The sequence below is a fragment of the Plecotus auritus genome (assembly GCF_963455305.1).
Source record: "Plecotus auritus genome assembly, chromosome: 5".
NCBI lineage: Eukaryota > Metazoa > Chordata > Mammalia > Chiroptera > Vespertilionidae > Plecotus > Plecotus auritus.
Window position 1 is genome coordinate 155,654,249 of NC_137776.1, and position 13,826 is coordinate 155,668,074.

At 51.1% G+C, this 13,826-nt stretch overlaps 1 protein-coding gene across 4 annotated transcripts; it reads left to right on the forward strand.

The window, feature by feature from the left end:
- The first annotated feature begins 393 nt into the window (after positions 1-393).
- DNAJB5 (DnaJ heat shock protein family (Hsp40) member B5) lies at positions 394-10,091 on the forward strand. Of its 4 annotated transcripts, none has more exons than XM_080669059.1 (5): positions 394-512; positions 1,345-1,489; positions 4,111-4,355; positions 7,186-7,787; positions 7,920-10,091. In XM_080669059.1, exons 2-5 carry the CDS (start codon positions 1,422-1,424, stop codon positions 8,151-8,153), a joined length of 1,149 nt encoding a protein of 382 aa, XP_080525185.1. In that variant the 5' UTR covers positions 394-512; positions 1,345-1,421; the 3' UTR covers positions 8,154-10,091. The 4 variants fall into 4 exon arrangements, with proteins under 4 accessions (XP_080525185.1, XP_080525187.1, XP_080525186.1 ...); XM_080669060.1 differs by having other exon boundaries at positions 402-512; positions 1,348-1,489; XM_080669061.1 differs by lacking the exon at positions 1,345-1,489 and having other exon boundaries at positions 397-512.
- The last annotated feature ends 3,735 nt before the right edge of the window (positions 10,092-13,826 follow it).

Below are 13,826 nucleotides of genomic sequence, written 5' to 3' on the forward strand. Positions count from 1 at the left end.
CCAGCTGTGGCCAGTACGTCCCACCTTCCCAAACCGGAGATTGGACTAATATAGTGGCGCACCCCACCTCCCGGCTCGGGTCTGAGCCCCACAGACCAACCAATAAAATCAAAGGGCGCGTGGAGTTGCCACCCTCTGGCCCTTTCACCAATGACAGGGAGAGATCGTGAAGAGGCGTGGTTGACTGATCCCAGAGTGCACCAATCAGACCCCCACCAATCGCTGCCAGGAGTGTGTGCGCGTGTGGCCGGGTGACAGGGGTGGAGAATGGGCGGCTATCGCCGAGCCACTCGTAGAAAACTGTCCAATTACAACAGAGGTTTGAGTTGAGTGACGGGCAGACGGCGCAATGGGAAGCGTGGAGGCGGAGCCGTGGGGGCGGGTTCCCGGGCCCGCTGTCTGCGGCCGGCGGGCAGGCGACTCCTGTCCCGAGTGGAGGCTGCGGAGCCGGAGCCGGGGGAGGGGGCAGTGGCTGTCAGACGGACCGCGGAGGCGCCCGCAGCTCCTCACCGGTGAGGACGCCGATCTAGGACTCGGGGATCCTGGGAGTGTGGGCGTCGCGAAGTCAGGGGTCCTGGGGTCCGGGGGTTGGGACACTGAGGGCCCATCGGCTCTTCTGCCTTAGGGCGGCGGGGACTCAGGCTCTGCAAGGTGCTTGTTGTCCGCGACCCTCTTACAGGGGACGGCCAGCGCCTGAGCCGGGGGAGGGTCGGGCCAGGTCGGATTGGGTTCCGCCGGGAGGAGGCGTTTCTGAGCCGGCCCAGCCACCCAGCACCGGTGACATCACCGACCACCCTCCCCCGCCCGAGCCCCCTCTTCTCTCCCCCTCCTCTGCTCGCCGCGCCTTTTGTCCCGGCGGGGCTCGGCTCTGCCCCGCCCCTCCCCGCGCATCTGCGAGGGAGGAGACTCCCTGTCAGTGACTTCATTGAGTAGGTTCTTGGGGATTGGGGTCGGGTCCTCCCCGATAGAGAGGCAGAGGAACTTAGTGCTTCTCAGGCCCTCACAGACAATCACACCTGTCACAGGTACACACGCTGCCACTCACACACACGCTCGCACTGTCAGCCTTACTGTCACACTGTCATACAGCCATTCACAATCAGCCAGACATTGCCGCACGTAAGAGCTGGTGGCCACTGGACCCCATCCCTTCACTCTCCACACCTGGGCTTCAGGTCCAGCTCCTGTTGCACCGGACAGGCCTTGCTGGGTAAGTGCCTCTGAGAACCTGAGGAGGTGACTGCCAGAGCTGCAGCTTTCCAAGCAGGCTCCCGTGGAGCGAGCAGAGGTGAGGGGCTGGGCAGGGCATGTTTAAGCGCACAGTGCTCTCCTGCCCATCCCCAGCAGCAAACCCACTGCAGGCCCGAGGAGCTTTCCGGAGCTTCCCACACTTCTGGGGAGAAGACTTCTTAGCCAGCTTGATGTTTAAAATTCAGCTGGAGCCCTTAAAACTTCGAGCGTGGACGCTGAATGGGTTTGTAAAGTTTCGGTAAGTCGCTCCGGAGAATGGCACTCATGCCCATACCAAGTCAAATTCTCCACATCACATCCCCCTCCATTGCCTACTCGCTTCCTCCATTTCATCCTCATCTCATTCCCATTACATATAAGTGCCTACTACCTCATCCCTACATTTTAATGAAGTGTACCCCTTATCATTCATCTCAAACCCTTCAGGCATCCATTTATTTCCCACAAACATCTCCAGTATTTTAATTTTCTACATCTCTCTTTCAACCCATTTTCTATGGTAAGCTGAGGCTGGGAAGTGGGTGGTCTCTTCTTTCCTCTGGGTGTCAGTGTTAGGAACACTTGCCTCCCTCACCCCCTCCTCAGTCACTTCCATTTGTCACCCTTTATCCCCATTTTCAACCTCAGCCACTTCCATTTGTCACCCTTTATCCCCCTCCATCAGTACTTCATTTTCTGTATCAGCCATCTCCCCTCCCTAAACCAGTCCCCCTTGCCATTTCTCCTCATTTTTCATTCCTGCCTCAGCATTAACGTCCTCTTTATTCTTCTCCATCAAAGGCAGTGCCATGCCATGGGGCTCCTTTGTCATTCCAATGCGTGGCTTTTGGGTAGGGGGAGGGAGGAAGAAAAGGGCAATTCTTGAAAGAGAACACCCTGTGTCTGTGGAGGCAAGAGAATTATAGATCTAGAACAGCTAGCAGGTGGGTGCCAGGGAGGAAGCTGGCCAGATGAAGAGGTAATACAGGGACATCAAGAGGATGGTGGGAGAATTGGCAAGTCTTTCATTTGCCCTCTGCCTAGAAGCTGCTATAGTTCTCTGGGGCACCCTGTTGGTGTGCTAGAATTCCTTCCCAGTCCCTGGGGAAAGAAGGTGTGGGCCAAGGCAGAGATAGCAGACCACCCCCAGCTCCCGCTCAGACGGCTTTTACTGCTGCTTCCGAAAATGGCTGCCCTCCCCCAGCTGCTCTTTCTTCTCTGCCTCCTCCAACCCCCGCCTCCCCCACCAGCCGTGACATACTGATAGGGGGGAAGGAGGGGAGTATCCACCTTTTGGGAGCCTTCTCTTTGTCAGAGTGAGGTGACTCCCAGAACCATGAGTCAGCCCAGCCACCTGCAACAGGCCCTGTAGGGGCAGGAGGCAGGGGTGGGCAAACTTTTTGACTCGAGGGCCACAATGGGTTCTTAAACTGGACCGGAGGGCCGGAACAAAAGCATGGATGGAGTGTTTGTGTGAACTAATACAAATTCAAAGTAAAGGAGTGGAGGGGAGAGCAAGAGAACCGGATAGAACAGCCGGATCCGGCCCGCGGGCCATAGTTTGCCCACGGCTGACTAGGGCCATGGTCCCTACCTACCTGGAGTCTTGAGGCCTCCTCTTACAAATTATAGCCCTCACTCCTGCCAGGAAACCCTGTACCCCTCGTTGAAGTAGTCAGAGGCAGAAAAGCAGGCCTTAGCTGTGGCTGCCAGCCCAGGACATTGCTAGAAAGACTCTGGTTCTCCGGGCTTTGGTAAGGGTTGGCCAAATCTCAGAAGGGCTGGAGCATGGCTTCTGGCCATTCTCCCAAAAAGCTTTAGATACAGGAATGTTCCCTTCCCTGCATATTTACCACAGAGACATTGGTGGAGGGAGATTAGCATGGAAGAATTGGGGCCTTATGTTTCTCCCTCATATAACAAATGCCCCTGCATCCAGCTTAGAAGGGACTATTAGAGGAGTGTGGGCCTGGCACTGGGCCAGATCCTAAACCACTGGGCAGGTGAGAGAGAGGGAAGGTATTAAGGAAATGGTGGTTAGTGCCCAATTGCCTCCTAACAACTAAGGTTTAAAAAGGTCCTACCACCAGGATGCTTTTGTTCACTAACATTCGTGCTTAGGCGGCACAGATATGTCTTCACACACAGTTTTGTGTGTAGACACTGGGAAATGAGTAAAGGGAACAGTTGCCCTGATTGGGGGAAGGACAGTGATCATCCCCCTACTAATGAGGGAGTTAGAAGTGGCAGTTTCTAAAGGCTGTGAGTCATCCTCTGATCTGAGTCACACGTGAGGCTTAGGATAGTCTGAGGACCAAGAGCAGGGGGGCCTGGGATCTCCAATGCAGAGACAACTCCAGGTACCCACACCCTGAGTCAGCCTGGTTGGTCAGGACAGCTGGCTGAAGATCTAGGCCTGTCCCCAGTCCTAGGCCACTGCCCCAGCTGCCCTTAGCCTGGGCACCATGCCTGAGGCATGGCGTAGGAGACCACGATACTCAGGTGACCTCACTCCGTACATTGATCTTCACCAGCTTCTGTGCGTGGCTTTGTCAGTCCATGGTGCCACCTCACTCAGCAGGTCCTTTCAGGGGTCCTCAGTCCGGCCCAAGGATGTGGGCCTTAGCCTAGCTCCAAGAAGTGGGCCAGAGCCCCCCGCCTGCTGCTGGGAAAACCCAGGAACTGAGGAAAGAATCACAGAATCCTAGAATGTCCAAGCTGGAAGAGATCATCTAGTCCAAACCTTTCTTTTTACTGATGGGGAGACAGAGGCCCACAGAAAAGTCACGCAGTGACTTTTAGGGATTGCAGGATCATCAGGAGCAGGGCTGGGGCAGAAGAGAATAGAGGCACCAAGGATTGGCCCTGGATTTCTTTCAGAAACAAGGAGACCAGTGCCGGTCCAGTGGCTGTGATGGGAAAGGATTATTACAAGATTCTTGGGATCCCATCGGGAGCCAATGAGGATGAGATCAAGAAAGCATATCGGAAGATGGCCTTGAAGTACCACCCAGACAAGAACAAAGAACCCAATGCTGAGGAGAAGTTTAAGGAAATTGCAGAGGCCTATGATGTGCTGAGTGACCCTAAGAAACGAGGCCTTTATGACCAGTATGGGGAGGAAGGTAAGAGAGCAGCGCTCCAGCCTGATATTGGACCCTTGTCCTTGTCTGGGGTCCTAGGTGACCCAATTCTCATAACAGGGAACTGGAGACTGAGGAGGGGGTGAGGGAGGCAAGTGTTCCTAACACTGACACCCAGAGGAAAGAAGAGACCACCCACTTCCCAGCCTCAGCTTACCATAGTTCCCCCCAACCCCTCTCTGCCCCTCTCCCTGCTTAAGTTCAGGCCTTAGCGAGGTCTGAAGCTAGAACCAGAGGCCTTCCCCCTCCCACTTTCCCCTCCCAGCCCTTATTAGTCCTGCCTGAAGTCCCTGCTGCTTCATTGGCTGATGAGGAAGGTTAGGGAAAAGGAGTGTATGGCTCTCTGAGGACAGAGCATTTACATTCATCAGCATAAAAGTTTGACCCTTAAGCAGCCTGGGAATTAACCACTGGAGCGCTGAGCTAGAGACATGGTTGTTCCTTGTCTGCCCCCTCCCTGCCCACTTCAGGCCATCAGGACAGAGGTATGGCTTCGCCTCCCTGAGGAGTGGCAGAGATCCAAGAGTGGAAGGGAAACTGCTGCTGGCATATTGCCCCCTCCCTGGGATAGCTGGTGGCCACGCACAGGGTGGCAGGAAAGGCCCAAATAAAGCCTCTGAGAGGGCGGCCCCGCCCAACACATCCCACGGGCATGATGTAGCAGCTAATTCTGGGCCTGCCCCTCAGGGCTGCCTGCCACTCGCCAGCCACAGGCACCTGTCAGGCTATATTAAGAGACATAGTCACAGCTGAGGACTCTCCTTCCCGGGAGAAACTGTCCTTCCTCCCTAACTACGTGCACCTTTCTTTTACATTCTCCTCCTTACTCTCCCCACTGTAGTCTCAAATTATAGGCTAACCATATGTACTGGGCCTGATACAGAGTAGGCACTCAAAAGAATGTTCTTTTCCTCTCCTCCTCCTTGCTTTGTGTCCCATGCCATTATCTTCTGGCACCCCAGTCCTCCCAGCCCCCTCTCTTATGTCTCCATAAGAGAACTAGTTCTTTCCATTTTTCCTTCCATTTTTCCCTGCTCACCTACCAACTCCCAGGTTCACCAGGCGCCTTCTGGATTCCCCAGTACTCTCTCAGCTAAGAATGTGTTTTTCCTCTGGGATGGAGGAATGGGAGATGTAGAGGTGGGGAAAGAGGGTCGCGTTGCAGACACTATGCCACCATGTGACCTTTTTGGGAATTGCACTCATTCCTCCACTTGCCTCACCTTTGTTTAGGAAGAAGGTGAGAGCTGGAAACTTAACCCTTCTGCATGACCAAGCCTAAGTGAAGGGCAAAGCTCAGCCCCTAGGCCCAGACACTGGTTTCTAAAGCAGATCTGCATCCCAGGAGGATGCAGCACAGCCGTGAGGAGACAGCCAGAGCCTGGGGAGGGAAAAGCAGCCTTGGAAATGTGGGTTATATTTCTGTCCGCCCTGCCTCCTCCCCATCAACCAGACGGAACAGCTGTGCACATAGACTCTGTACTCAGCCCTGGCTGGAGACAAGTTGTTCCCAGCTTGAAAAGGGGGTGGTAGTGGTACAGCAGGAATCCCCACAGAGAAATTACCCCTTCCTGTTGTCATTAGTCCAACCTCCCTCTTTCGCTGAGCTTTGCCAAGCTTCTTGAACTCACCTGATAATCACACCTCCCCAGAAGGAAAGAACAGACCCTGCGTCTTAAGGAAGGGGTGAAAAAGGCAGCTGCCACAAGTCTCTGAACTGCCTGCCACTTGGCCTCTCTAATGAAATCCAAATCTAATAAGAGGCTAATTTAGGCTCTGGCTCCCATAGCCAATTGAAATTCTAGATAAAAGGCCTTAAAAAAGAGTCCCTTCCCGTAGCTTGGACTCCACCCTAAGTCTACATGTTATAGATCGCTTCTCAGTATTAATCCCCACCTTGCTCCTTCCTCTGTGCCCTACTATCCCCATCCTCACCACTGCCATCCCCCCATTAAGGCTGCCTTCTTAGACAGGACCTAACTCCAGCAAGAGCAGCTGGGGTCCCCACCCACAATGTGCCAGCTCATTCATTCATTTTGGCTGCTCTGATATTAAGTGTGAGGGGTAAGGCTTGGTGTTATATAACTCCAGGGAGCTCCATTCCCATTGTAGTCTATGTCTATCCAATGTGTGAATGGCACCCCCTGGAGTTGTGCAATACTGTGAGCCCTGACTATGGGAACAAAGCATTTGAAAACTTTTTCTAAAGAAGTAGTTCCTCATCTCCAAGCTAATGAGCTTTCCTGCTTTTTGGGATCCCTCCTTATTTCCCATTTGGTCAGAAGTCAGGGAAAGAAGAAACTGCTAGAAGCAGAGTGAGAGTGGGCCTCCTCCTGGACCGGATCCCTACTTTATTTGGGACAGGTCACTTACTAGCCCCTGTGTCATCAAATCTTGCCCACTTGCCTCATGCTCTGTGTGTCTTTGGAGATAAGCAAAAATTTCAGAGCTAGATATGACTTGTAATGTGACTCAGGCCAGCCACTCAAAGCTCGGAGACATCTTTGGGTCATGGGTACATGGGAGAGATTACAGGACTGGAAGTCACATCCTCCAAGACTTCTACTCTTAGCTTTTCCACCCACTGGGAAACAGCCTCTTTGAACCTCTGATGTGCTTTATTAAAAATATAATTAAGAGTAAAAATTAATCTTGCCAGAGAATTTTCTTACTGTATTAGGCCAGCCCTCTCTCTGGGAGTTAAAGATTTCATCTTTCTCTAGGTCCATGAGTTGGGAGCTAGAGAGCAGAGAGAGGAGACTGGGGTGGGGCCCAGACCAGCCACACTGTCCCTAACTTCTCCTCCCTCCAGGCCTGAAGACCGGCGGTGGTTCGTCAGGTGGCTCCAGTGGCTCTTTTCACTACACCTTTCATGGGGACCCCCATGCCACCTTTGCCTCCTTCTTTGGTGGCTCCAACCCCTTCGATATCTTCTTTGCCAGCAGTCGCTCCACTCGACCCTTCAGTGGTTTTGATCCAGATGACATGGATGTGGATGATGATGAGGACCCATTTGGCGCCTTCGGCCGCTTTGGCTTCAATGGGCTGAGTAGGGGTCCAAGGCGAGCCCCCGAACCACTGTACCCTCGGCGCAAGGTGCAGGACCCACCTGTGGTGCATGAGCTGAGGGTGTCCCTGGAGGAGATCTACCATGGCTCCACCAAGCGTATGAAGATCACAAGGCGGCGCCTCAACCCTGATGGGAGAACTGTGCGCACCGAGGACAAGATCCTGCACATTGTTATCAAACGTGGCTGGAAGGAAGGCACCAAGATCACCTTCCCCAAAGAGGGTGATGCCACACCTGACAACATCCCTGCTGACATAGTCTTTGTGCTCAAAGACAAGCCCCATGCACACTTCCGCCGAGATGGTACCAACGTGCTCTACAGTGCTCTGATCAGCCTCAAGGAGGTACGGCCTGGGTCAGGTTGTGTGTGTGATGAGGGGGGATGACAGGGATATTCTTTCCCCATTTTAATCGTTTTATCTCTTCCCAGGCACTCTACCCCACCGTTTCCTCACTATCTGCCTTATTTTCCCCAGGCACTGTGTGGCTGTACCGTGAACATTCCCACCATTGATGGTCGAGTGATCCCTTTGCCCTGCAATGATGTCATCAAGCCAGGCACCGTGAAGAGACTCCGTGGGGAGGGCCTTCCCTTCCCCAAGGTGCCCACCCAACGGGGAGACCTCATTGTTGAATTCAAAGTTCGATTCCCAGACAGATTAACACCACAAACACGACAGATCCTTAAGCAGCACCTGCCCTGTTCCTAGGCTCTGCCCCAGCCAGCCCAGAGTCTACCACAGCAATACCCCCACACTCGCCCCACCCAATGTGCACCCAACTTGATGTCCACTGGACACTGGCAACTTTTTTTAAATGCAAAAAAAGCCACTGGTTTTCAGGAAAATGTTCCTGTCCCTGACCCCTTTCAGAACTGGGCTGCCTTGGGGGAGTGGGAGGGAGGTGGGGAGAACTAGCCCAGACCAGGGGTCAATTTTCATGTCACTAGCTTTGAATCCAGTTCCCACTCCAGTGGCTGGAGAGTGACCTGAGTGCTACTTGAAGATATAGAGATTCCTTGTCCACGCCTGTAAATAGCATACCCTCCTTCCCCTCTCAGCTTTGCTGATACCTCGCTTCTCCCTTCCCTTTGGCTTCCGCCTATGGGGGAGGAAGAGGATAGAAAGGACACTGCTTTCCCACCCCAGCCCCACCTCCTGGTCCACAGTGTCCGAGGTTATCACATGCATATTCACACACACAAAGCACTCACCTAGAGCTGTCTGTGCCTCTCCCAGGTTGAGATAGAAAGGGAAGGTCCATAACCAGGCCACTGAGCACGAGACACTTTTCATTTGGGGCAGGGAGGTGAATGGGGCCCTCAGCAGCCTCCCGGACAGCTCCCCTGCCCAGACCCCACAAAGCTGAAAGTTCTGTCCTCCCTGTTGCTCTCAGGAGTGTGCAAGCATGGAGGGAGGGGAAGGGGGCCTGCTGTATTAAAGTTAAGAGGGGGCGGGCAGGATCCATCTCCCAGCCTTCATCAGGAAGGGAAAGGGCTTTGGGGTCAGGTGGCAGCTATTCCCCAGCAAGAGATTCAGGGTCACAGGTTTCTCCCCACACCTCTGAACTCAGGGCCTAGCCACCCCAAAACTTCCAAATCCCATTTTTGTGATATGTGTATCTACTTATTTCTTACCCTTCATGGAGGCTGTGTGGGAAATTTCCAGCCCTTTGATGCCTATGTGACTCCACCCCATTCCCAGAGTTGTGAAAGATCCAATATAGTGCAGGATCTAGGGTAAGACTACTTCAGCAAGGTCCTGGGGTGGGGTCTTTAGGTTTTCTCACTTTGACAAGCCCCTGAATGTTTTTATAGTAGTTTTTTTTTTTTTTGTATTTTTTGTAATGACAGTATTATGAAAAAAATAAAATATTTTAAAAATATGGCATCTGAGCCCCAGCCGGGTGGCTCAGTTGGTTGGAGAATTATCCTGTACACCAAAAAGGTTGTGGGTTCAATTCCTGGTCAGGGCACATACCTAGGTTGCGGTTCCATCCCCAGTTAATCGCATAAGAGAGGCTCGATCTCCAATCGGAGCACTTATGAGAGGAAACTGATCCTCTTGATGTTTCTCTTTCTCTCCCTCTCCCTTTCTTTCCTCTCAAATCAATAAACACATCCTCAGGGACGGATATCTATACATATAAAGGGCTAATATGCAAAGTGTCCCCTCAGGAGTTTGACCAGGAGACCAGGAGTTCGATTGCTTGAACCAGGGGTTAGTGTGGAACATGGCGGGCGACCAGCAGTGGCAGGATGCTGGGGGCACTGAGGGAGAGAGGGAAGGAGGAGGTGGGGAGGCAGGGAACCTAATCGGCCCTGATGGCCAGCCAGGCCTTGGGACCCTACCTGTGCATGAATTTCGTGCACCGGGCCTCTAGTATATATATAATCATCTGACCAGAAGCAATGAACCTGGGCTGGAGGTGGGTGTGCAGTGCCACTATCAACCTTCCTCTGGGGCCCTGGTCCCTTTTGAGAAGCCAAACAGAACTTCAGTATAAGGTGAAGCTGATTCCTTCCTTCCTCTAAGCCCAGACTCCCGAGATTTCTAAAACATACACTCCACACAACAAAGACAGAAGATACCACTCACTATAAGAAGAAACAAATCTATTTGGAAAGAATAAATATCTTTTTTTATGAGAAACAGAGACTATCCTCTTTGAAGGCTGTGCTATCACAAGAATGAAAAGATTTTCTCTACATGAACTAGAATTTTCCTTTGAGAGAAATTTCCCTCTTAGGAGGAGATGGAAGAGGACTTTCTGGATGACTAGAAAAGACATATCCCCACAGAAAGAGCCTGAGGCAGTGAGGAGGAGAGTTGGAGGTACCTGGGATCTTTGGTCCATGCTGGTGGGGTCTGGCTGGGAACACAGGCTCCCTGGGAGGCATGGACATCGTAGCTAATCCTCAAACCTTATAATTTTCCAGCGATGTGTGTCCTGGTCTCTGAGCCACCTGTCCTGCTGAGACAGCTCTGGTCCTCAGGGCCTGTGTGCTGCGCTGACTGCAGGGTGCACCTGTCACTTTCCTTGGATCTTGGTAGAGAGGAGCCCTGTAGTCGAAGGAGTGCCTATTGTGGGCTCTGCCCAGGCCTAGACTTTGTCCTGCTGCTGATTTTCCTCTGCACCTAAGCCCTAATTCTTCCCCAGGATCCAGCCCATGATGACCATGCCCCACTGGGCTTCAGTGTCCGCAGTGCCATGAAGACAGCTCTGCCTTCACCTGGTCCTGGGCTCCACACAGAAGTTGACACTGAATAGGGTTTTCACCAGAACCTTTCTGCCCTTGCCTTTTTCCCTGGGACAATGCCAGTGAAAATAGTTTCTCATCCTTTTATTCAAGGTACTTTCAGAAGGAGCATGCTCCTTCCAGTGCAGAAACCAAGGGCTCTTGTTCACAAGGGTGTCTGCTAATCCCATGGCCTGGGCAGGGAAAGCCCCAATCCTGCATCTCCTACTCAATGCTCTCCTATTTTGGATCTTTTAGTAGGGTTGTGCCTCTTGACTGGGGCTAAACTCTTGTCCTGGCTCTTCCCTGAGGCCTGAGGCTTTGGGATCCAGGTCTGCTGGGCCAGACACCTGCCTCTGGCCTCCATGTGAATACAAAGGATATAGGAAATTGTCATGTCCCTACTGGGCACTCTCTGAGATGGGACTATGAGACTTCAGAAGCCAAGCTATCTGAGGCCAGGGGCACTTCAATGAGGAAGACCTGAAGCTGACTTTGCCTACAATTTTAGCCTTACCCTTAAAGGTTACACGGAGGATTTGTGGTCTTTTAATGCCTATGTAACCCTACACATACATGGAGGGAGGGAGGAAGGGAGAAAAGGAGGGAGACAGAGAGAGGAGAGACCTGTATAAAAGTCAAGACAGTAAAGGAACTGGGGGAAAATTCCAGTTCAGCCAGGTCCTAAGAAGTGAGGGTCTTTATTGGGTTTTCTCACTTTGACAAGCCCCTGAATCCTTTTATAATAGGTGGTGTGTGTGTGTGTGTGTGTGTGTGTGTGTGTGTGTGTGTGTGATTTTGTAATGACAGTACTATGACAATCATCTGCTTATTTGTATGACCATAATATTTAAGTCTTGGCAATCCTGAATTTTGGGCAACCAGCAATTTGGGGGGTGGGGGTGGGCAGGGAGCATTCCTCGGTCACTGGGGCCCCTTGTCCACTCAGATAGCCATTTAGTTTCTGGGCATCCCCCAGACTCTCAAAACATCTTCTGAATGTGGCTTAGGAGTTGGAGTCTTCTTAGACTTCACTTATCTCCCTGAACTCTCTGGCCCTTGAGAGAATCCCTAAATAATCTCCAATATCTTTTTCCTAAACTGGAAACTCCAAGAAGGTGCTGACCTCTGTGGTGATCCCCTTCAGACACTCTTCTCTCTGTTCTCTGCCCCTGGGGCACTGCTGGCTTCTGTTGGGACACAACTCCACTTTCATCCCTTGGGTTATGTCCTGCCATTATTTGATTTGGAGTGACTCTGGACTATTTCTCTTGTTCCTCATACACTCATACTCTGTCACAATTTATCCCTTTTAATGGGTATGAAGAGCTAAAAATGTGTCTGCTCTTCTCCCTGACTAAGGGTCCTGCATGAACCATGATTAACATCTCAGGGGCCTCTGGCCTTTCTTGCTCAAAGCTGAGGGGGAAGGATGAGAACTATCCAGAGTATGAACATATATATATATATTGTAATCAGCTTGTCTCCTGACCTGCCTAAGGGTTTCTTTTGAAGAACCTTGGCTTAGCCATCCCTGAAACATGGATGGCTGAGAGAGAAAGTAAACTGGGGAAGGAGCCATGATTAGGTCTCTATCAACTTAACCGTTTTATGTGTGCAAGGACCTTGAAGGGTAAGCTCTACCTCTGCCACACTCAAAACCATATAATCTAGGCTTCCTAGTGCTTGTCAATCCAATGCCTGCATTAAGGAAGGAAAGCTTCCAAGAGGTATTCAGGCAGTGTTCCCGATTTATTAAGGGTACTAAATTTCCAGTTTCCAAGGACTTCCCAGAAGGGGGCAATGGATAGTTGGCAGAAAGCCATGAATACACATTTCTAGAAGTCCCACTTTGATTGATCTGCCCCAGCTTCTTGCCCAAGTAAATCTTTAGGGTATTTTTCAGTTGCTTCAAGTCTAGGTTCTCTTTTTTGAAAACATTGGTAAGTCATTTCCTGACCCATTCCCTGCATGACTCAAAAAGTCACTTTTTATCTCTTCTGAAGAATCAGCCCCCAAAACCTTTACTGGGCAACTTTCTGAATTCCTTCATAGCTTACATTTGGAGCCCTTTCTCGGGCTCTGCCTCAGACCTTTCCCTAAGTCATTCTCTAACTGGAAATTTGCTGGGCCCTTCACATGGAAACTTCCTGGATGTCACAATCCAATCTTTCTTAGATCCTTGCTGCTTTGGTACATAAACACAACAGGCTTTAAAAGTCTATGATTTTACTTAGCTAAGATTTGTCTATTAGTTACCCTGAGGCTGCATCAGAGTATCTTGGATCCTACAGACCAGAACCCACTAGTGTTAAATGGGACTCTTTCAAAAGTGAAACTCTTCTTGTTCCAAATATTATTGCTTATAGGACATTCTATGCAAAGAATGGAAACTGACACATAGACATGGACGGCTAGGCTTGAAAAAAAGTAAAAACCCACAAATTTTCAATCTGCTTCTCTAACGGGTGTTAAATTTCAGTTGAGGGCCGAAACCGGTTTGGCTCAGTGGATAGAGCGCCGGCCTGCGGACTGAAGGGTCCCGGGTTCGATTCCGGTCAAGGGCATGTACCTTGGTTGCAGGCACATCCCCAGTGGGAGGTGTGCAGGAGGCAGCTGATCGATGTTTCTCTCTCATCGATGTTTCTAGCTCTCTATCCCTCTCCCTTCCTCTCTGTAAAATATCAATAAAATATATTTTAAAAAAAAAAATTTCAGTTGAGGTTCCAGAAAGAGGCCTTGGGATGGAGGAGAAGGTAGTAGGAATGGTAGCAAGAATGTGCCTGAGGTAGGGGCTGGGTATGAAGCAGGGTTCGGGGCTAGGAAAGCAAGAGGAAATCTTTAGCCTAAGATTTAAACTAAGGGACAGAGGAGTGGGCATTAGAGATTCCCCTGACAAAGCAAAGGGAGACTCCAATGGGGAACAACCACCCAAAACAGGACAGTAGCTACAAGGAACTCACTGAGCAGAGAGGGAAGACCCTAGAAGAGCTGGCTTCATTATGTTGTAAATGGTCCCCCCAGGTTTAGGGATGTGAGAGTTGCTGAAAACTGTGCAGTTGCTCTGGTTTGTCTTCAGTGCTCTGCAATAGTTGCATTTCAGCAAGTGACTCTAAAATAGCCCTAGAAGAATGAAAACATTTAA

Coding starts and splice junctions, on each gene's coding strand:
- DNAJB5 (XM_080669058.1), top strand. CDS start 1,308: ATGTTTAAGCGCACAGTGCTCTCCTGCCCATCCCCAGCAGCAAACCCA. Junction 1,490..4,110: donor AATGGGTTTGTAAAGTTTCG/GTAAGTCGCTCC, acceptor GATTTCTTTCAG/AAACAAGGAGACCAGTGCCG. Junction 7,788..7,919: donor CTCTGATCAGCCTCAAGGAG/GTACGGCCTGGG, acceptor TATTTTCCCCAG/GCACTGTGTGGCTGTACCGT.